Source organism: Prionailurus bengalensis, chromosome B3 (genome assembly GCF_016509475.1).
Source record: "Prionailurus bengalensis isolate Pbe53 chromosome B3, Fcat_Pben_1.1_paternal_pri, whole genome shotgun sequence".
NCBI classification, from domain to species: domain Eukaryota; kingdom Metazoa; phylum Chordata; class Mammalia; order Carnivora; family Felidae; genus Prionailurus; species Prionailurus bengalensis.
Window position 1 is genome coordinate 140,082,896 of NC_057355.1, and position 23,720 is coordinate 140,106,615.

Genomic DNA, 23,720 nt, shown 5'->3' on the forward strand with positions numbered 1-23,720 from the left:
TGTAATAAATAAAAGTGCGGCTTATTTCAGTTTGCAGTTAACTAAAATATGCTGCCTTTTGTTTATAGGAAAATATTTTTGCACTTCTGTTATCCTTCGGGCATATGCTTTGGATGGGATTCTTTTTCTGGTGTTAGATGTATGTGCTAGATCCGTCCCCATATTTTTACTTCAGTTTCCCCTTGTGATCAAATGCCTACGTTTGGGAGCCACTTACCCACAATTAAAGATATGATATGTGGCTGTGGAGTAGCAGAGAGCCGAATGTACTGGCTTTGTATGCTCATCAGACCCACGTGTACGTGCCCACAGAGAGGTGCACTGTAATATTAAAATTTGGTTTTAATTGTGAAACTTGACTTTAATATGTAATATTTAAATGCAGATAAGAGCTTCATCTAAAAGTTCTTCAGGTCATTATTGTACTCTGAAATGTTTTTATGAAATGAATTGATATTTGATTATTTTGTAAGTGAAGGAGCAGAGATATAGAAGATCGTTACCGCACCGAGTGTCATCTAAGTCAGTCTTAGACCTGGTGTGGGGCAGTTGTATTGCAGCAAAAGGTTCGATGGTTTCCTCTGTGCTCAGTTCTGTGTTAGACCAAGTGTAAGAAAAGGTGTAAAATGTATAAGCTTTGCTCACGTCGAGGAGACAGGGTTAATTACAAGGATAACATACTTATCCAAAAGTGTGTATAACGTGGGCTCCTGTTCTCTGGACTATAATGACACGGTCATTTCACGTTTTTCTTGAAGTAAAAAGTCCCTCAGAATTAAGTATTTGCTGATGTTAGCCTATTGGCTCCTGCTTGTTTGGGGCGCAGTGGTGTGGCCTTGTGGATGAATCCAGTGACAGAATTTTGTCTCTGGGCCACAAAGGAGTGTGTGTGCAATCATTTTGGCTTTGACTTTTCTTGGTGCTCGGATGTTTATAGGTGTACTTGGTAGATTATGGCCTTGCTTACCGGTATTGCCCGGAAGGAATTCACAAAGAATACAAAGAAGACCCCAAAAGATGTCACGATGGCACGATCGAATTCACCAGCATCGATGCGCACAACGGCGTGGGTATGTCGGCAGCGCTTGACCAAGAAATACACCGCCAGCATTTTGGTTGAACTCCTGCGTGGTTCTTAATTTTGCATAAATAAGTAGATAAAATAAATAAGACCCCAAGGGGCAAGGTGGGGTGGGGGAAGACCCGGGAGGAGGCTGGTCTCCTGCAGTTGTGTAACTGGGCCACCCGTGTCTTCCCCCGTTTTCCTTCTGTCCTTCAAAAACACCTCAGCTTTAGCAGCGAAGGTGGTTCCGTCAGCTCGGTGACGGTTTCTTTTTAAAAATTTTTTTTTTCAACGTTTATTTATTTTTGGGACAGAGAGAGACAGAGCATGAACGGGGGAGGGGCAGAGAGAGAGGGAGACACAGAATCGGAAACAGGCTCCAGGCTCTGAGCCATCAGCCCAGAGCCCGACGCGGGGCTCGAACTCACGGACCGCGAGATGGTGACCTGGCTGAAGTCGGACGCTTAACCCACTGTGCCACCCAGGCGCCCCTCGGTGACGGTTTCTTTTTGGTTTTATTTAGCTTAGTCGAATGTGGGGTGTTCCCCCCCGCCCCCTGCTGCCTAAACATCTGTAAGTTCCTCGTGCAGCCACAACTTTGTAGCAGGCAAGCTTTACTTTGTCACTTGCGAAGTTGGCCTGTTTCTACGGCGGGCATTTCTTCTTTCCGCGCCCAGCACTGGGGAGGAGCTGAAACCCCCCGGTTCTCTGGGCCCCTTCATATACAGCAGTTTTAAGACCTTCAAGTTTTCCAAGGGCAGTATTAGGTGTGTCACCGCTTTATAATTTATTTCCTAGACTAGCAGTCTCAGCTTGAAATTCTAGAGTTTGCCAGTTTGGATTTCAAAGTAAATTGCTAGCTGGAGGTAAATTATTTCTCTCGTACTGCCCAATAGTTATTTAGTATTTTATTAAATGCAGTGATAAGTTTTGATGAAAAACAAGACTGTACAATTGACTGTTTTACCTTACTGCTTTATATACATTTGAAATCATACATTAAAGTTATTTTGGTATACTTAACCTGCTGCTTCTTTTGTATTTGTAGCCCCATCAAGACGTGGTGATTTGGAAATACTGGGTTATTGCATGATCCAGTGGCTTAGTGGCCATCTTCCTTGGGAGGATAATTTGAAAGATCCTAACTATGTTAGAGATTCCAAAATTAGGTAAAGGAAAACTTAAATTATTTTGGGTAAAATCATGATAAGGTAGATGTATTTAAGTCAGGATTTCTCAATGGAAACTATAGTTTTAACTGATACTAATGTGGAAATGAGAAAGTACTTGCTAAATATTAAGGGTCTTTGGTGTTTTGTTCAGTTTGTTTTAGAAGAATGTCTGTAAGCATATTTAGGATGTAACACAGTGCTGCTTAATGTGCTATTTACTGTTATCAAATATTAATAAGTTTCCATGGCATACAGCTTCCAACAATGACTCATTCTTTAATTTTTAACAGATACCGAGAAAATATTGCAGGTTTGATGGACAAATGTTTTCCTGAGAAAAATAAGCCAGGTAGGAAAAGACTTCTTAAATGTTCATGGGGGTTTTGTTTTCTGGGAGGAAGAGCCGTGATGTCCACGGAAGATGCTGTGATGTAAAAGCTTAGGCATTTTCTGAGTGTAGCCATTGTGCTGGGGCCTCTTGTCATCCCGGACACGGCAGTTCCCTTTCCAAAGGTGGGCTGAGTGGGTACCTGAGCTTGCTTACATTATTATTCAGTGCTTTCAGGAAAGGAGCCAAATTTCATTGATGAATTCAACTGGTTGTTTTTTTGTTTTGTTTTGTTTTTTAATTGAGGCCTTAGTGTATGCCGGGGACCATTCTAGGCACTAGGGATATACCAGTGAACAAAATAACTAAAAATTCCTGTCTTCATGAAGCTAATGCTGTAGTTGGGAGAGAGAGACAGTAAACACAAGAGTGTATTTTACAGTAGATTATATGGTTAGTACTATGGGGGAAGAGAGAAAGCAGGGAATAGAATTGGTAGGTGTGGGGTCAGGGTGGGGAATCGAGTTGGGGAGGAGGGTTGAAATTTTAAATGCAGTGCTCAGAGTGGCCTTACTAAGCAGGTGACATCTGAGCAGTCTGAGATGGGGAGGTTGCTAGAGGAAGCCCAGGGAAGGGTTGTAGGCAGAAGGAACAGAAGTACCTGCTGTACTTGAGGAATGCATTCTTTTAGGCCATCAGGAGGCCTTTGCCTTTCACTGTGAGCAAGAGTGTAGGGTTTAGAGTAGAAGAATGCCATCAGTGTCTGTCTTTACGGGAAATCTGTCTAGCTCCTGTTCTGAGCATAGACAGCTAAGGGGGCAAGGCAGGCCTCGGCTGGAGCAGGCTGAGGCTGGGTGATTGCCACAGGAATCCAAGCAGGGGAAGGGGCAGTGGGAGAGAGGCGGTCACTTTGCATATACTTAGATGTCTTTAGATGTCTTTTCAAGTCTTCACTCAGTTGTCTCCTTTCCAGGGAAGTCTACCCTGACCTCAGGCTATTTAAAATTGCAGTCTTACCAGCCACACAAGAAATGGAATGTTATAGGCTTCTCGGAGTCCCTCCTTGTGCATCCTACCAGTCACGAGCCCCTCTCTGGCCTAATAAATAACTAGCCTAACTTCCAACCCCAAAGATTTACTTTCGAGCTGTATAAAAATGGAGTCATAGAGCGAACAACATGGGTAAAAATCCCTGCCCTCATGAAATTAACTTGTATCTCTGGTAGAGTCGTTTCTTTGACTCAGTATTGTATTTGTGAAATTCGTTCCCATTGTTGCATGGGTTTTTTTTCTTTTAATGTTTTTACTTACTTTTTTTTTTTTCAACGTTTATTTATTTTTGAGACAGAGAGAGACAGAGCATGAATGGGGGAGGAGCAGAGAGAGAGGGAGACACAGAATCGGAAATAGGCTCCAGGCTCTGAGCCATCAGCCCAGAGCCTGACGCGGGGCTCGAACTCACGGACCGCGAGATCGTGACCTGGCTGAAGTCGGACGCTTAACCGACTGCACCACCCAGGCTCCCCTTTACTTACTTTTTAACTTTATTGACAAATATAATTGTATACATTTAAAGTGTAGAGTGTGGTGATTTGATATACATTTATATTGTAGAATGATTAACAAGATCAAAGATAATTAACACTTCCATCACCTCAGTTAACTGTGTGTGTGTCTCTGTGTATGGTAAGACTGCTCAAGATCTGCTCTCAGCCACTTTCCAGTCTATGGTACCAATTCTTATTTTTTTTAAGTGTATTTTATTTTATTTTATTTTATTTTATTTTATTTTATTTTATTATTTTATTTTTTGAGAGAGAGAGAGAGAGAGAATGAGAGAGGGAGGGAGACAGAGCATGATCGGGGGAGGGACAGAGAGAGAGGGAGACAGAGACTCTGAAGCGGGTTCCAGGCTCTGAGCTGTCAGCACAGAGCCCGATGCAGGGCTCAGACTCATGAACCGTGAGATCGTGACCTGAGCCGAAGTCAGACACTCAACCGACTGAGCCACACAGGCGCCCCTATGGTATCAGTTGTTAACTACAGTCACCATGCTGTGCATTAGATCCTCCCGGGGCCCCGTTGTCGCACGGGAAACAGTGATCTGTTCTTTCTCATCTCTAACAGAATTGTTGTATTTATATGCCACCATTTATCTGTTCTAATGTTGGATTATTTCCAGTTTTTTGGTAGTTATAGATTGCCAGTTACACATAAAGTTTTTTTTCCATCTGTAATTGATTATTGTGCATTATATGAGGAGAGGCCAGGTTTCTTCCCCACCCTGTGTTTGTAAACAGTTGACCCAGTAGCTTTTCTTGATAAAACCACTCTTACCCTATGGTGCTGCCTTTGTCTTAAATCAACTGGATCTGTGGATGTTTCTGGACTCCCTTCTTTTTATTAGTCTTTGGTCTATTCTTGGGCCATACTGTCATAATTACTCTATCTGGCCTTGAGTCTTGATTATCTGGTGGTTTAAGTCCTCCAGCACTACTGTTCTTTAAACTTGACTCTGGTGTTTTGCTATCCTTGACCTTTTGTGTACATTTTAGAATCACCTTGTCAATTCCACACACATCCCCTCCCTTTCCAGTTTGCTGGAATTTTGAGTGGTATGGCATTGACTCTATAGATTAACTGACATCTTTTTACTATTGGATCTTCCGGTCCACAGATGTGGTATATCCTCCACTTAATTTCGTCCGACTTAATTTATCTCACTGTTTTATAATTTTCTCTGCAAAAATCTCACCCACCTTCACTGTATATGTTGCTAGGTATTTGACAGCTTTATATGCCGTTGTAAGTGATCAGTTTTTTAAAAATCTTATTTTTCCAATTGTTCGTTGCTAGTATATAGAAATCGATTTTTTTTTATATTTACCTTGTATCCTGTGACCCTGATAAATTTACCTATTAGTCCCACTAGGTTTTTTTTTTTAGATTCCTTAGGATTTTCTGCATACGCTGTTGTGTTTGTGAATAAACCATTCCACTCTTTATGCCTGTTTCTTTTCTTGCCTTCGTGTCCTGACTGAAAGCATACATGGCTATTATACTGAACAGGAGTCGTGAACATGCTTCACATTTTCCCCTCTCGGAAGGAAAGATTTCCCTGTGTGACCATGCCCAGTGAGGTTTGCCGTAGGTTTGCCAGAGACCCCCTTTGTCAGATTAAGAAAGTTGAAGGGAGGGATTTTCACTTCGCTTTTCCTCACGTATCCCGAGTATCTAGAATTGTGCCTGCCGCATAGTGAATGCCAGTCAGTACTCAGATGATGAATGAAGGTGTGTGTGTGTATGTGTGTGTAGCACTGTCAAGATCTCTTGGTTTTCTGGGTGTGGGGTGTGGGGAGAGGTTTTTGTCCCGAGGAGCTGGAAGGATGGCATTCTCAGTAACGGGAGTGGGGGCGGGCGGGGGACGGCGGCGGAGCAGGCTTAGCGGCAGATCAGGAGTTTGGGTTTGGATCTGTTGGGATTGGAGAGGACAGGTAGGGGTCCAGGAGCCAGCGTGTGAGGCAGCGGGCGCACAAGCTCCCTGGAGGGCGCTGGAAGGGAGAGGCTGGGGAGCGTCGAGTCCGTCGCCTCAGGATGGATTTCTGGTGCCGAGAAGTGTTGATCCTGACTAGTAAGATTTCTTTCTGGGCGTGCGCTTCTGCCTCAGTGCACAGGAAGCCTTTCGTCACTCAGAAGCTGGTTTTTCTCTTTGATGGGAAACTAGGCCTTGCTTCCCTCTCCTTTCTTCAGCTTGTTCTTGGTACGTTTGGTTTCTCACGTACGCAGACAAAGCATGCAGCTGTCTTCTGTGGGACTGATGGCTTCCATGGCAAAAGATACTGGCCGTGATATTCCTGATCTTTAGGTACATGTTACTTCATCATCTGTTCAAGGCCCTTTCCTCTTCTGTTTTTGTAGCTTTAAGACGACGGCGGTTGTTTCCGTGCACGTTTAGATTTTAGTATGTCTTTTATCTTTCGTCCCTTACGATGACAAAAATGTGTTTCACGTTACATCCCAAAATAAGTTTTTTATCTGACTCGCCTGACGATTCCTGACTTCGAAAGCGTACTTTCCATTGAAGAAATGATTGTAAAAAACGTATTTTAACCAGATACCGATACGTGGTCTAATTTTGCTGTAACCGTGAGTTGTTTTCTTAGAAGTGAGAGCTAAGTACGTTGTATTTTGATTGAAAGATTACAGAATAATCGTGTCATTCTTTTAGATGAAATTGCTAAATACATGGAAACAGTGAAATTACTGGACTACGCCGAGAAACCTCTTTATCAGAACTTGCGAGACACTCTTCTGCAAGGACTGAGGGCCATAGGCAGCAAGGACGATGGCAAGCTGGACCTCAGCCTTGTGGAGAACGGAGGCCTGAGAGCAAAAACAGTAACAAAGGTGAATTTTGTTATAAGTGATCCTTTGGCTTCCTGTGATGATAATTGCAGCAAATACTAATTTTCGGAAAGTAAATGAGTAAAGAAAATTGTAACAGACTGCTCGGCAATTAAATATTTATCACCATCATATAAGGTGATATAAGACAGAAAAATATGTAGAGGGTTGTAGAAAAATGAATGGTTGTTTCTTTATCCCGTGGCAAGTTCGTAAATTCCTAGCAAGATTCTGATTTGGGATACTGATGTCTGGCAGGGGGATTTGAATGGGGCACTCAGCCCGTGGTTTGGGGGGTTTTGACCTCCCAGGCCACCTGGCAGGGTTGCTCTGGGCTCTTAGCTCTTCCTCGTTTGTTGGTGTGGTCACAGCGCACCATTTGAAAGTCGGGGTTTGAAAATTACTATTTGAAAACTAGTGTTTGAAAGTTTCCTGGTTTGCTGGTGGGGAGTGTTCACCATTTGTTTTGTTTTTTGTTTTTTGTTTTTTTTAATAATTTTTTCATGTTTATTTATTTTTGAAAGAGAGAGAGAGAGCAGGGGAGGGGCAGAGAGAGAGGGAGACACAGAATCCGAAGCAGGCTGCAGGCTCCGAGCCGTCAGCACGGAGCCCGACGCGGGGCTCGAACTCGTGAACCATGAGATCATGACCTGAGCCAAAGTCGGCCGCTTAACTGACTGAGCCACCCAGGTGCCCCCACCATTTGAACATTATTTTGTTGTTTACAGAAATGTCGTCATGTAAAGCGATGTATCTTCATATAAGGAGGTTTAATTTTTCGGAGAGCGATATTAACAATGGGCTTGATGGGTGAACTTTTGCGCTGGCATGTAAATAACTCCTGGTATCACTTTAAAATTTTAGATTTGACAGGTATACGTCAACTTCTGGGTTATTTTTAATAATTAAATTATTGACTAGTTTAGTGATTTCCCTTAGAGTCTGAAATTATTGAATAAAATGCATTAGCTGCTTTTAAATAGAAAAGGGAAAGTACTTTTAGCCGAAAAATATTTTTTTGTAGCGTTGCCTGTTTTTACTGTCGTTGACTGTAAATTCCAGTACATTCCTTTCTTATTCCAAACTGTGAGAAAAAGGGTTTACATAAGGAGCACCATCTTAAAAGAGTTTTGTAATTCTTTTTAACTTCTAAAGGAGATAAGAATTTTGAAATTGTATCATGAATTTGACGCTTTTGGCAAACATTAGGTCTCTTTGTAGTCTCACCACAGGATCCGAAATTATGCGCTGCATCTACGTACACTTGTCTTTTCCTTTTGGAAGTTTTGTCTTAATGGCATCGCCCCATTTTTGTGGTCAGCCAGCGTGCGGAAAGCCACGTCCAGCTTTGCAGTGCAGGGGATAAAATGGCGGCCCGAGTGGAATTGTTCAGTAAGGCCGCAGATTTGGACTTTGCACGTGCCTGCCAAGGCCAGACTTTCTGTGTGGCAATATTCGTAGCCAGCGTCTGTGGTGTTTTCCTCTAAATTTTTGCCGATTGGGAACTTAAAGATCGATTGTGGTGAGACCTAGTCCAGTGCCACAGCCCCTTACTCTGCAGGGCGCCGTTGCTGGGACTTCCGTGCTGGAGAAAACGTGGTTTCTGCAGCTTGGCTGACTTCATAACCCAGTAGGTCAGTGCTCTGCAGAACCAGGGTCTGTGACGGCACAGTCCTCATGTGTCCTTGGGTAGTTCAGAAGGCTGGAGATTTCCCTCTGGGCCAACCCCTATCTGCAGAAAGAAAGCTTCGTTTAGAGGGCAAAAATGAGTATCAAGGGAGTTACTAGATTTCCCACTCTATTAGTTTCCTGCTTTTTCCCTCCTTCCCTCATAGCTGACTGACACAGGGCTATTCTTTGTGTTAAAAAGAAGTTATTAACAGTTAAGATTAGGTGAGATCATGAAACACTTTGATAGCCATGTTACTGTAGGTGAGTTGTTAACTTTGTTGGCCTTTTGTCTTTTTTTGTAACGTGGAAGAGTTGGTCCAGACTGTTTTTTTTTTTTTTTTTTTTTTTTTTTTTTTTTTTTTTTTTTTTTAAGCCCGAGAACGTTTTCTTCAAATAAATTGTAAATAGCCCACATCTAGAGCAGATAAGGGCAGAGCTGCACTGACTGGCAAGTTTTCCTTTGACAAATTAATGGTCCATCTCTTTTTTAGCAAAGGGTATATAATCAAGATGTCATTATTTTGCTCCGGCTACTAGGAAGCTCAGAGCTAATTATGATGCTCAATCATAGAAATTATGTTTAACCTTGTAATTAGTATATATTTTTTTCCTTTCCCTTTGTCGTAATCTCTTAAAACTTTTTTTAAAGTATATGTTCTTTGTATTTATGACACTCAACTCTCTTTCGGAAAGGGAGAGGTTTAATCAATTCAGTGTATATTTCTCTGTTCCCAAGACTTGTCCATTATGGCAGAAACCTACGAGAATTGATCTGCAGCAGAATGAAGCAAGGTCTCTATCCTTTTTTTTATAATCGTGCTTGGTTGTGGTGCAGCACATTTGGAAACTAGAGTGAAGTATGAATTTACCCACTTGAAAATGTTTTCAGCCTCAGTAGCCAGAGAGTTTTATTTAAAGCACAGGATTTGGGGATAACCTACAGCCGAAGCTGAAAAAAACTAAGTACCGCTCTACCTTTAGGAAGTACACAGCCAAAGATTTTCCTTGTTGATTAGAACTGAACACTTGAGAACCGGGCAATAGTTCCAGCAGTTATTGGATTCATTGTGTTCTCTTAAACCAACATTCAGCGATATAAAAGTCTAATTTATGCGCCTGGTCTAGGCTAGGTCCCTGGGGCTATAAAGACCAATAGCATGTGGTTCCATCCTTAAAGAATTCCTCCCTGTCCCATCTGGGTTCAGAACAGCTTAATTTACTGGAAGGAACTCAGCAAGTTAAAAGGAAGGTAATGCCTCCACTAGCTATTTTCTTGCACGGCCTTGATTAAGTTGCTTGCCCAAGCCAACAACAGGGCTGCTCGTCAGAATTTCTTGAGTCTCATCCCTGGAGATTCAGTGAGTAGGCCTAGCGTGTGGCCCTGCAATTTGTAGACAGTATATACTCTTGTTTCCTGTGAATGATGTGTACGTAGCCTTCTTTCCACTCCCATGTATTCTAGTTTTTTTTTTTTTAAGTTATATTATGCTAGTTGGCCTTTCTAGAGTTTCTCTGAAAAACCATTAACCATGGTGAAATGAATCCCTGCTGGCACTCAGCCTGGAACATGGTGCAAAGAGTTGAGTAAGGGTAAAGGCTTTCCGCTCTGGTGGCCACCTTCCTGTCTCTTGAGGTGACTGCCCCCCACGTAGTATTAAATTTATACCACGTAGCCCGTAGTTTCAGTCAGATCGCCCCAGATAAACCCTCTGAATTTGGTGAACGTCTGTCTAGCTGGTTGAGCATGCTACGTAGTAGAAAGTGTATTTTCTTTACATAAATTTAGGTTGTTGAAGTTGATACATTTCTTTGTGTTTCACTTGGTGGTTTAGCCACAGTTCTCTAGGTCAGCGGATTCGGTGTTGACTAATGATTCTTTTCCTTAGCTGCTTGAGCTCTGTAGTTTAATCTTGTCTTACTTGTCTGGATTTTGTCAAGTAGCTTTTTTTCGCCCTATATTTTTAAGTGAGATCGTGATGTATGTACAGAAAAATGACACAAATAAGTGTGGAATTTGAACTTTACAAAGTGAACATATACATTTAAACATCCCCCATATCGAGGTCTGGATCATTACTTGAACCCCAGAAACCTCTCTCATGCCTTCCTCTCAGCCATTATTCCTTCATTAAGAGTAACCAGGGGGCACCTGGGTGGCTCATTCGGTTGAGCGGCCGACTTCAGCTCAGGTCACGATCTCACAGTTCATGAGTTCGAGCCCCGCGTCAGGGTCTGTCTGTGCTGACGGCTCGGAGCCTGGAGCCTGTTTTGGATTCTGTGTCTGCCCCTCTCTCTGTTCCCCCCCCACTCGCACTCTGTCTCTCTCAAAAATAAATACAGGTTAACAAATTAAAAAAAAAAAAAAAAGTAACCAGTATTTTGACTTACAACACCATACATTGCTTTTGCCCTTTAAGGAAAATTTGCAGTAACGGCACCATACGACATGTACCCTTTTGTGTCGATCATATCATTGTATGTCTGAATTTCCATGCTGTTGCATGCAACCGGAGTCGTTCATTTTTCGTTACTGTGTACTGAGCGCTGCATTATATGACTGCATCATAATTCATTTATCCCTTCTAGTGATGGACGCGTGCACTGTTTCCGGTTTCTGGCACTTGCAAGAATGCCGGTTAAGAACATTCTTTTAGCTTCTTTTGGGAAGCCAATACATTGATTTCCGGCGGGGCATATACATAGTGGAGTTACGGGGTAGAGGGCTTACTTAACGTGTAGCTTCAGCGCTGATGCCAGGCAGTTTCCCACAGCAACTGTCCACTTGATGCTCCCCACCAGCAGCCTGTGAGAGGCTGCTCACCAGCACTCACCAACACTATTTGTTGCCTTGTATTTAATTTTATCTATTTTGGTAGATGTGTGCTGGTATTTCTCTGTGGTTTTAATTTAATCTCCTTGAGAGTATTGATTTGGAACACCTTTTCCTATGCCCGTCAGTCTCCATTGTCCTTTTGCTGTGAGGTGCATTTCAAATCTTTTGTCCATGAAAAAGTGGCGGGGGGGGGGGGAGGTGATTGTCAGCTTTCTTTTGATTTGCCAGACCTGCCTACTTCATATATATGCAGTCTGTGTATTACACATTTTTTGTTTGTTCGTTTGTTTGTTTTTTACGATTGGTAGTGTATGTTTTCATTCTGTCACTATGGTATCTCTTGATGGCCGAAGTCCTTCGTTTTAATGAAGCCTAATTTATCAGTCTTTTTGTTTATGGTTAGTACTTTTTGTATTCTGTTTTGGGAACATTTTGTCTACCAAGATCATGAAGATATTCGGTCATTGTCAAGAAATTTTATCTTTTGCCTTTAGGTCTACGATTTACCAGCAGCTGATTTTGTGCGTGGTATGAGTCCATGTTTATTTACCTCCTGTGGATTATTCGTTGATTTGAACCATTTATTGAAGACTATAATGTCCCCACAGCATGTAGCAGGCTTTCAAACCATATGTGTTTGGGTCTGCACATCTGTGTTTTGATCCTGTTCTATACCATTGGCCTACTTATCTTTGCCTGGCCACACTGTTTGAACTACTGGCTTCGTAATGGTATCTGATGGTGTAAGCCCTCCAACTTTGTTCTTCTCCTTGTCTTAGCTATTCTTGGTGCCTTGGCTTTACATAAATTTTATAATCCGTTTAGTAATTTTTACAAAAATGCTTCTGGGATTTTGATTGAGAATGTGTTGACCCTATCACTTTGGGAACAGTTGACATCTTCACAATATTCCTTTCTGTTCCATGAATATGGTATACCCTGTATTGTAAAGGGACTTTCTCTGCCTGCAGCTCATACTTGGGGAGGACCTGGAGAGCCGAGCTCAGCTGGTACAGTGGGCCAAATCATCTGTCCTCAGTAGTTGTTCCATTCTCTTCCTAGCCAGAAGAGGCAAACATTTGGTAAAATCTAAATTCACAGTGAGAGAAGCCTCATTGGGGGTTCTTCTCCATGGCTTTTGCTCTCATTTACTTGTTTTCTCTTTAGTCATCTATGTTGGTAAATCATGTTTATTGTTGAAAATAATTTGTCCTGAATGACTGTGCTTGTTCTGCCCTCTTTCTCCAGGCTTCTTCTCAGCCAGGGGAGAAACAGACTTGCGTGTCCAGCTTTTGATGAGGCACTGTGGGAGTAGGGAAGGTCTCTTTTGGGGCTGTTCCAGTCTTCCTTTCCAAGCTTCCTATTTATATTTTGTAAATTGGACGTCAGTGTCAAAAGATTCCTGAATGGTGTTCCCTCATGATCTTTCTCCAGTGTGGTTCAGCGTTGGGTAGGAGCCTCATGTTGCTTTCTAGAAGTGTCTGACTGTTCTTGGCCACCACTTCCCAAAGATTATGGTGTGAGGCACTGTCACTGTCCGCTGCTGAAATAGTTCTTAACTGTCCTTTGTGTTCATTTCTTTAGAGTTTGGGTGGAAGGAGGTTGAAATATTGTCCGTCAAACATCCCTCCCCCCCTTATTTTTAAACACTTATGTGTTTAAAACATCTATTTTTCAACGTTTATTTATTTTTTGGGACAGAGAGAGACAGAGCATGAACGGGGGAGGGGTAGAGAGAGAGGGAGACACAGAATCTGAAACAGGCTCCAGGCTCCGAGCCATCAGCCCAGAGCCCGACGCGGGGCTCGAACTCCCGGACCGCGAGATCGTGACCTGGCTGAAGTCGGACGCTTAACCGACTGCGCCACCCAGGCGCCCCTAAAACATCTATTTTTAACGTGTGTGTGTGAACGTTTCAAGATAACCCGAATCTATGTCCTCCCCCCACAAGAGTAAACCAAGCGTGTTTTGCTCTCAGCTCCTTGCAGACCGTCTCCCATGTTACGGTCACAGGAGATTTTAGTTTTTGGTTTTTTGTTTGTTTCTGTACACTGTGTGTCATTAGTTCATTTTCAGCCGATAACAGGGAATCCTTCATTCCTCATGGGAAATCCTATATTGAAACATTTTCTTTTGTTAAACCCAGTCCCCCAGACCTGATAAAATCAGCAAAATTTACTGGAGTTGTACTTCCTCTTCCTGCGTCCAGAGTAGATAACTAAACATGGAGACAGGACACATAAATGGAAGCAAATAACAACAACGAATAAAATGAAGTCATGTTGTGGTAGGGCCCCCTCCCTAAGGAGAGGGGGAAAAAAACCCCGAAAACAAAAACCTCAAGGCATCCTGGCTATACGCGTACGTGACAACATCCCTCACGACCTTGTAACGTGAGACCGCCCCATCAGACTGCATGTTTGTGTGTTGCTGTGTGTGAGAGACAAAAAAGTGGAAGTGTGTGAAAATCTACACCTCGTGGCGCTCGGGGCTCAGTTCTTCAGGTTCGAACCCACCCGAGCGGGGCCAGCGCAAGTAAAGTTGCTTCCTGGAAAGCATCGCCGCGGTGTCACGACTCTCTGTGCGAGGATCCTGCTGCAGTGCACGTGTCCCATTTATGTACGGATTGATCCTTCATAGAATGGCATTCCGCGCGCGGGGGGTCGCGTTGGACTTGAGACAACTTACAGACCTACAGTGATTTGATAGGACTTCCATACGTACGGTTTTAGAAATTTCGCTTGCGTGTGCTTAATGGTTTTCTAAAAGCCGAAATTAGTCTTTTGCTTTCATCTGTTTGTTCGCATGTCTTTTTCAACCTGAGAGCGAAGCCTGTTAACAGTTGCGGGCACACAGTAGGTGCTCAGTCGATGTGTGGCGGGTTCTCTGCCCCCAGTAACACGGAGGCCGGAGTTACTGCAGAAGGAAATGGTGACGTTCGCGATTCTTGTGACAGCCTTCATCACTGGAACTCTTTCAAAACAATAAATCACTTTAATGCATTCTAGCAGAATAGCTTTAGATTATTCTTCAAATGAATCTGCCCCTCTTTTTAAGTCCCTTACTCGCTTCCTGACCCACTTCTTTTCTTTTCATTTCTTCTTTTTCCAATTACGTCTGACCTTTTCCTGCTTTTCCTCAAAATACATCTGTACTTGCTTGATGTCCACTTCAACGTGACACAGTTTGCAAAGGGTTTGGAGTACGATAGGAAGTCAGCTCTTTATCGTCACAGCGCTAGGTGGACGGTTGCCGGACAGGTGCAGACCTGCACATCTGTCCACGTACAGTGCCACGCGGGGCTCACCGAGAGCGCGCAGGTGAAGAGCGCTGGGCTTCGCCAGGCGCACCGCTCCGTGGGCTTGACCCCTTTAGGAAGGGACACGTCAGTGTGGAGGCAAAGCAACCGGGAGTTGCCGCCTCCTGCCCAGGGTGAGCGGGGCGGCACAGCTCCGAGATGGAAACCCTGTAAAAACAAAGAGCTCCGAGTTCTGGTCTTTCCCCACCCCCAGCTGGGAAACACCCCACAGTTCCCTTGGCCTTGTGCCCTCCCCAGCCTCAGTGTTTTGTCTGCATCGTGAATTTTAACTGAAGCCCCCGGTCCCGTCGCGTCTGCTTCACCTTCGCAGAAGATCCATTCGGTCTTTTTTAGTTACTGTTGAGTAACAGCCTGTTTTTCTGGTTGCTGTTAACGTATGGAGGAGTAATTTATAAACTGTGTCTATCCGCATGGTGACTTTAGGTGGCCTTCACCAAATGAACAAAGTAAGATGGACTGATTAGTACAGTCACCTGTTTGTATTTAGAATTCTTTGTTCATTGACACATGCACGGTTCCAAAGGCTGTATATGCTAAGTCTCTATAATAAACATGTGTGATTTTTGTAATGAGGGGGAAAAACCAGCCACAGGCCTGGCACCTCCTCTCCTTTGCCATAGCCAGACATCTGATTGGCTTTTCCCAGAGGCTGTTGAAAGGGTCTAGAGGTGATCTTTTGGTCTCTGACCTGGGAAGCAGAGAATGAACAGGTCTTTGGTTTTTGCCTCAGAAGATTTTGATTCTTTGTCCCGTTAAAACAGCTTTAAGTCTCTGGTCTCTAGTCAGTGTTTAGACTATTAGTAAATTATCAGTCCAAATGCATCTAGCTGATTTGTCTCCCTGTTTCTAAGCTGGAAGTGAGAAGCTGCTAATTAACTAAATTTTAGCCTAGCATATCTGAACGCTTCAAAAATACAATGTGTAACACATACGCGAATGCCCTTTGAAATAAACCTAATTTTCTGCAGATATTTTAGCTGTGCTGAATTAAAAGACAACTCCGTTCTGAGTTTATAAGTTATTCTTGTGTGTCGTACAATATTTTGATTTCGTTTATAAATGCAAAGGCACTTTGTGGGACCTGGTGTGGAATATGACAGAATCAGAGATCAGGGTGGTGCCTTTGTGAAGCCGTTTTCTGTTCAAAGAGAACCAAAATACACACTATCTGAAGCCCAGGATGTTGACAAATAATGAAATGAAGCATTTGGAGACAGTCGGGAGAAAGAAGCTGCCAGTGAATTGTTTGGAATTTTACTCGTCGTCTTGTAGAAATAACACACTAACTTACATGCTATTAAACTGGAAGGGTTTTTGTTTGTTTGTTTGTGTGGTTTTTTTTTTTTTTTTTTTTAAATTGGTCTTTTCCTGTAGACCATTGGTCCTTTCTGTCAAAACTAAATACGTTCTCAGAAAAGTTGGGCTGGAGATACCCACCTGAGATTCAGTGTTCTACCTACTGCATGATGCTTACAACACGGGTGGTTTGTTTTTGCTTGAATACTGGCTGATTTTCATTCCTGTGTCATTTACCTGCATGGAGATTAAGGAAGCTCTTTTTTTTTTTTTTTTTTTTTTTATTAAATAAGCTTGAAAACAAGATGAACACACTAGGTTCTTTAGAATGTATTGGATAGCCCCCTTTGTAATGAGCATTTAAAAAACTGCCCCCTCAAGATCGGAAGATGCATTCTTTCCCGTATGGAAAGCAATATAGTAGTGAAATATTCCTCCTTAATTTTGGTCCGAACGAACAAAAGTGTCTGTGTTTATTCCTGCCTAATGCATCACAAATCTGCTGACATGCTAACCTTGGAGTCTTGGCTGGCGTTAATCAGGCCTGTGCACCGGCAGGAAAGATGTACCTAATGCACTCCATCAGTGCAGTTTGCATATGGAAGTTCTCACAGGGGAGCTGCCCTGTGCCAGCTGAGGGTTACCTGCCCACTGCAGTTATTGTATGTAATTATCGAACCAATCTGTTCAGCCCAGCAGGGTTTAGATGGTAATCATGAAGCAACACTTTGGAAAAGAAAGATGTAAGGCACTCTCCCCTTCTCTCATCAGTTATATGAAGTTACAGCCACTCTCACAGCTATTTTTGAGAGGCAATACCTCCCTATACAGATCTGCTAAATGAACGCCTCTTCAAGTTTCTTAAGGTGCCGTCAAGTTCTTTTTGTGCACGTGAAGCGTTTGCTTTAGGAACGTGGTGGGTATATCTGAGTCCCGATCTTTCCACGGCCACCTTAAGAATGTTTTGAAACAGTGGGATTGTTCGTAATACGTGCGTAACAACAGTTCTGACCATTTCGGGGTTTTAAGATCATGTAGTTTGAGTCGAGTCGAGCTTTTCCCGTGTCGTTCCCTGTGGAACGGAACCCGCGGTTGCCATCAGGCGAGAGAGCAGAGTGCAGAATGGCCTGCGGCAAGGGAAATGCTCAGGTGAAGTTTAACTTCACGTGAATTGTTACAAAATACAAGCCGGGACATTCCGACGCGTTGTGAATCTGAAATCGGGGGCAAATGAGAGGATTTCCTAAAGGAAATCCAGGCAACCGAGGGAAGCTTTGAGTAGTCATTTGGGTTTTAACACATTTAAATTGGGATAAAGGGATACGAGAAATACAAAGTTGTAAAGTTATTACTAAGGTCTTCCATTTGTAGACGTGTTGAGTAATTTAAAAACTTCACACAGGACTGAACTAGTTAGAAAAGTGATCGAAAACACTAAAAAGAAATTGAATGAACACTTGGGAAGACGGGCCGGTGGCAGAATACGAGCCTTAACTTTCTAGTAACCCTCAACTAGAAAAATAAATAGAAAGTTGGAAAGGCCCGAGGGAAGGGTAGAAAAGCCAACCTGCTTTTGAGGTTTTAGGAGAGCCGTGTACTTCCTCTTCAGACTCCTCCTTTACAGGTGGGTTCACGCCCCCCTAACCTTTTAATAAAAAGTGTGCCAAAAGAATACATTTACTGGAAGTTTGTCATTAAAGTAGACTTTTACCACCGATTTGTAGGATATGACCAGTGATCCATACTATGTGGACAAGGTGTGGATTTTCCCACTGATCAGGTAGAGAGATTACCCCCTGCTCCCCCACCGCAGACACAACACACACTGTGAAACGGGGAGAATAAGTATCGTTGGCCCGAGTGGTGAGACCCGTTTTGTTAAACGCTTTGCTTTAGGAGAGAGTTTCCGTATAATCGATCCCGATGGTGAGGCTTTCAGTGGTAAATGATTCTGAAGAAGCGTACAAAGTTAGAGGTGGCCGTAACAAATCAGCTCACATTTAGACTAAGTGTATCCTTGAAGATTCTCTTCATCCCACTGGCTGCCGTCCCCAGCCCCTTCCCTTAGGGGCGGCCACCACCCTGACATTGTGAACGGTCTTCGGCTTGTTTTGATATGCCCACACCTGGGTAGATTCGCATATATGGTGGTTTTATGGTGGGTTCGTGTGTTTACTGCTTTGACCGTCAGACCACATCTCTCTTTCTCTCTCTCTCTCTTAAAAAATCTTTACACGTAAGAAGCGAAAGAAAGGAATCGAGAGCACAGAATCCAGTGTTGAAGATATGGAATGCTCAGATACACAGACAGAAGAGGCCACACAAACCCGTAAGTGGAACGGTCTTGCCTGTTAGCTTTCTCCTTATGTAAACACAGATTTCATTTCCTTCCACTCAATAAGAGGTTCACCTACGGTCGTAACATTTTGGTTGTCTAATAAAATACTGTGCAAGAAGAGCTCGTGTTTGTAGAGTGTGGTCACAGTGTCCTCTGTACATACACCGGATTTTTTGCCGTCCATCGTGATCATGAAGTCGGGGCGGGAGGTGCTCTCATTTTGCATCTAGGGAGCCCACGACACGGAGCATTCAAGTGCCGGAGCCAGAACTCTCTCTTCCGTTTCCGCACATTGATCTACGGAACGGGGCGAGCGGACTGTCGGGACCGGGCGAGGAGTTCCCGGGCTTACCGTAGCTGCCACGCCCCACTTGCCTGAGCCGTCCGAGCGCTCCCAGCAAAGTGTGCCAACTCCTCGTTTCTCTGGACAAGCTGGGACGCAAGGAGTTAGAGCCTCGGGTCGTCACCTTTCGAAGCTCTTGAAGCAAAAAGCAAAGTCTACGATCATTTCCGGGGTGGCTTGTAGGCTGGTGCCGAAGGCTCCCGCAGTGCGGGCGGTGCCAGCGCTGGGGTTAGGAAGGTGGCGCCTGCCAAGGGCGCAGCGAGGGCGGGCTGCGGTGTGGGCGGCTTCGAAAACGGCGCACCTGTGGGTGGCTCAGGAAAAGGGGCACCTGGTCCAGGTTTCACAAGAGGGGATTTGTTGGACTCGGTGAAGAAATTCAGTGCTGGAGTGGTACCATTTTTTCCTTTTTCCAGACTTCTATCTCTCTGCCTTTCGTTGGTCCTGAAACAACGTTTCTGGATTTCTAATAAAGGCTTTTTTTTTTTTTTTTTCTTTTTTGGTAAAAGTTGTGTTAAAGCACAAGTGGCCCATTGAGTCCAGCCAGGGATGTGTCCCACCTTCCCTTTGAGAGTGTCACCTGTGTATGTTCGTGGACGGCAAACACTCGACTTTCAAAGAGAATCCTTTTCGCTCCGATTCTGTTAAGATAGTCTTTATTATGTAGTATTTATTGAGCGAACATCCTTAGGTTTATCTGAATTTACCCCAGAGAATACTGGGAGCATCCAGAGAGGGAGGACAGAACCTCACCCTGGAGGCTAAAGGTTTTGAAGAAGTTCCTCTCTCTTTTCTGCAGCCACTTCCATTTCCTCATTTCCACCCTCCCCACCTCCCGTCTTGTCCGTGTTTTATTAGGAGGTGAGGAGCCCCGAGGAGCCGTGCGTGGAAGCCTGTCTCAGCCAGAGACTAGCAGCAGCCATGACAGTGGGGGGGGGGGGGAGATTAAGGAGCATTTATAAAGATAGAACAATATTCTTAAACAAAAATCCCTTAAATTTCAAAACGGGCAATATGAGCTGAGCAAAGGGCCTACGCTGTCACAGTAAGGTTGGTGCCCGTTTAGACCAAAGCGGACTCAGTTGTGCGTGGAGAAGACTCGGGCCCCTCTTGACTGCCTGCGGGTTGTTCGTGACCTGAACGTGGCTTAATGAGATACAGAAGTGATTTTAAATTCGCCTGTACCCGGGAACAATGTTTTTTATACCTAAAATTTTTGATTTAAAGTCCTTAGAAGAGTGTGGACCCCATTGCAAATTTAAGGAGAACAATCCAGATTTTTTTGTTTTGATTTTAAAAAAAGAGATAAAGAATAATCAGATTCTCCTTTATTCCTATAAACTCTGCGTTGCTTAATGCTTAAGCTTAATGTTTAAATGCTCTTTCTCTTCTCATTGCAATTCATCTTTTCCCCGAAAGTATAGGGCTAGGTAAGGTATTTTACTGTCTAAATACTCACAAATGAGAGAAATACTACCTGAGATGGTAAAATGTTATTGCTTCTGGCAAAAAAAAAACCCAAAAAAACAAAAACAAGCGTTCATGAAAATATATATTTCATCATTTTAAAGTAACTTGAAGAAGGAGGCACATTATTATGTTTGGATTTTGTTTTAAAGAAATATATAATACAATTCGGTGACTTCTGGTGTTTTAGAGCTTTTAAGATTTTGTGTCATAAATGTGTTTCAAGAATGGTTACCTCAAACAGCAGCTTTAGAAATGTCAGTTTCTTCATTAACAATTTTATTTTCAAACACAATTTATAGTTTACAATATGGTAAGAGATTTCTCTCACTGTGCGATCTTTCAGGATGCTGTGCCTGGCAGAGTGGGAGCAACTTTCCTTTAATATCTATTTAGACCGTTTTAAAAACGTGTATAATTTTCTTGATACACCTAAACTCATTTTGACTAGTTGGGGGTCTATTGTGTAAGAACACATTCTGAAAGCTTTCAAAATGTGTATTGTGTGGGTTTTCTCAAAGAAAGAGAGGGGGTGATGGGGTGGTTTTCAAGAAGAACAGAGGCCTCTAATCCTTTTATTTTTATGCAAGGCATAATTTTTACCAATTGAGAAAATTTGGTTATTTGCTGCAAGTAATTTTTCCCCCCACAAAATGATAACCCTTAAAAAGCCATGCATATTCTGGCATTTCAAAACCATGCCAGTATTTCAGAATTGTACTAAAAATTAGTTAATGTAGCCATGATATTTATGGCTGGTGTGCTTTGTCCCTCCCGTTCATGAAAGGACAGTACTCCACAGTCTCTTCTCTTGTTAGTAGTATTTGTGAAGTGCCTCGAGTTTTAGTCCATTCTTGACGAAGCCGAGGCAAGCAGGATTTATGTTTACCTCTCGAGTATCTGTGATATAGTTAAAAAAAGGGGGGGGGGATATTTTAAGGCAAAGAAGCCCCCCACTTGTTTCTTACTTCTGCATTAGTAAAATCATAGAAGAGTACCCAAACTTGTATTTTTTCATTTTCCACATATTAAATTTTATGCATTAGTCTTACAGCTGGACCTTTTACCAGTGGGAATATATTATGAAAATGGGTATATTTTTAAAAGAGATGAGGAGAGGAAAAATACTGTTTCTGCCACAATCAGAATTGATCGTTAGGGAAAATACTGAATTCATACATGCAGCAAAGACGCCATGTTGCAGAATCCTGATTATATAACAAATTCCAGGTGGTGGTAGTGTTTCTAGTTGCAGTGGAAAATTTTAAATCTACATTGAAGGGAATCAGCAGCAGTGGTATTTAAGAGTCAGGTGACAGATTAGGATGTTAATGAGAATAATACTCCTTGAACATCGTAATAACTATTTTTAAGTGTCCTCTGTAACATGACGATAGATTCCAAAATTTATTGAAAAGTAGACGTACTACAGTACTGGTTATTGACCTTGCCTTTGTGATGTCCCATTATGCCAGCGTCTCCCTGTCACAACAGTCTTCGTTTCTGTGCAAAATTAATCTCAAAATTCTTGAATAGAAAATGAAAAATCTACCGTGGGATAGTTTTTATATACCAGAAGAGTTGAAGAAAAAGCTTACAAGTTTAAGCCAGCCATATAGTCTAAGTATTAACAGTGGCAGGAAAAAAAAAAGATATTCACGTAAATTTGAAGTTTGCTCTAATTGAAGTGTATGGCGATTAAATAAAAACTGGCACTTGGAAAAGTGAAAAAACACTGGTCTTTAAATGGATCTTCCACATAAGTAACTGAACAAAAAAACCTTTAGAAATTGTTTAATAGAAGACGTGTGGTAAATACCTTGTCCTCGATTCAAAGGGTGTTTTGTACGTTTCAGAAAAGAAGCTATTGATCTGTTGCTGACTGCATTCATTGATTAATTATGGGCGACCCGCCGCCCCTCAGCCGGTGCCGCTGCTCGTTTCCTGGCAGAGGGAGGCGCGAGCCAGTGGGAAGGCACTTGGTTTGCCGGGTACTGGGCAGCCGGGATCAGGTTTAGACGCACCCTTCCCACTGCTGTGCTCTCCTTGGAGCTGGAGTGGGGGTGCTAGGTGGGAACCGAGCCTCCTCGGTGAGGTGGATTCCCGCAAAGAATTCTGCCTCCGGTAAAGAATCACCGATTTATCCCAGCTCAGGACTAGATGGGTAGGAACTGTCATGAGGTACTTAGACCGGTGTCAGGCCTGAGGCTTCTTTAGAAGGCTGCTCAGTTGGGATCGATTTCATTCCTGGTGGAAAAGCCTTCGGGTTTTGGAATGGCCCAGGCCACTCCTGCCCACAGAGTATGTAGGTAGCAGGCTTTACAGGGCAACACATTGTATCGTTTTACTCTGCTTTTCACAATATGCGTTAGTTCATCGTTGCCAAGAAATGAATGCCTGTCTTGTTGCTTATAGCTTACATTAGCAGTTACCGTATTGTAAATTGCACAATAAAAATTTGGGGGAGAAATATTTCAGTGCCCTTGTAGATTGGATATGTTTTACCAGTGGGAGAGTTCTAATGTACTGGAAGATGTCAGCGTATCTTTTCAAGTATTAAAAAATGGACACAATTTCCTAAGATTTTCAGGCTCTTAACCAGTACCTTTGTATATGACTTTCATCTCCACAAATCATCATAGTCAATTAGAGTTTTAAATATGGAAAAGTATATAAAAATGCATGTATTTCTGATGTTTAGGTTTGGTAAGTTAATGATTTGAATTTCTTTGTTTTTTGTCTTCAAGGTTCGAAAGCCAGGAAGAGAGTCCAGAAGTAAATCAAATGCTGTCAGCTGATTTTTCTTTTCTTCCTTTCGTTTGGCTTTCTCCTCCTTTTCTATTTTCAACGTTTCATTTTCATGGGAGTCTTTTAGGGTAGGGCTAACCATGAAGTACCTATGTCTTTGAAAAATATGAACTTTTTTATTAAATACTTTGTACAATTTATTAAAGGCCAATTTATAAAATTTAAGATCTTTAGGTTATACTCTTGGAGCTATCCCAGGCTGTGTGTGTTTGAGGTTCTGGAGTAGAGAGGAGAAAAACTGCCATGCTGTGTACTTTTCAAATCATTGTACGTTGCCCAGAGTGTGTAAGTGTGCTTAGACAAAGTCCTTACCTTGAAGGAAGTAACAGCCTTAAAATAAAAGTCTCTCTGCGTGATAACAAATACACCATTTGTCGTGGCCGTAAGATTTGGATTGTATTGATTTTGTTCAGTTCCGCGGGCATTTATTGAGCACCTGCTGTATGAAACAAGAGGACCAAAGAAGGGAAAGGGTTATGAAAGCAAAGGTGGGATAGTAAGTAGGCCTGTGAGAGATAAAACACAAACATTTGAAAGTTAGATTCCGTGACAACCAAGTCAGCACGCAAGGTGCACGAGAAGAAAACAGGTGACAAATTGGCAGGTTGGGAGCATGATCACATTTATCGCCTGGCTTCTTTTAAGGAAATCCTGTGAAACAAACAGACACACAGACAAAGC

The 23,720-nt window shown here is 42.7% G+C and overlaps 1 protein-coding gene across 4 annotated transcripts in view; it reads left to right on the top strand.

Annotated features, from left to right (window-relative positions):
- Positions 1-23,425, top strand: part of VRK1 (VRK serine/threonine kinase 1) — a 77,600-nt gene extending 54,175 nt beyond the window's left edge. Inside the window, exons 8-13 of one of the 4 annotated variants that reach the window (XM_043556992.1) lie at positions 938-1,070; positions 2,112-2,232; positions 2,526-2,584; positions 6,792-6,970; positions 18,328-18,415; positions 22,979-23,425. In XM_043556992.1, the coding sequence (XP_043412927.1) occupies positions 938-1,070; positions 2,112-2,232; positions 2,526-2,584; positions 6,792-6,970; positions 18,328-18,415; positions 22,979-23,010 (612 nt within the window). In that variant the 3' untranslated portion in view covers positions 23,011-23,425. Of the gene's footprint in view, positions 1-937; positions 1,071-2,111; positions 2,233-2,525; positions 2,585-6,791; positions 6,971-18,327; positions 18,416-19,622; positions 20,294-22,978 lie in introns of those variants that run through there. The other 3 variants (XM_043556993.1, XM_043556991.1, XM_043556990.1) reach the window with 3 other exon arrangements.
- The last annotated feature ends 295 nt before the right edge of the window (positions 23,426-23,720 follow it).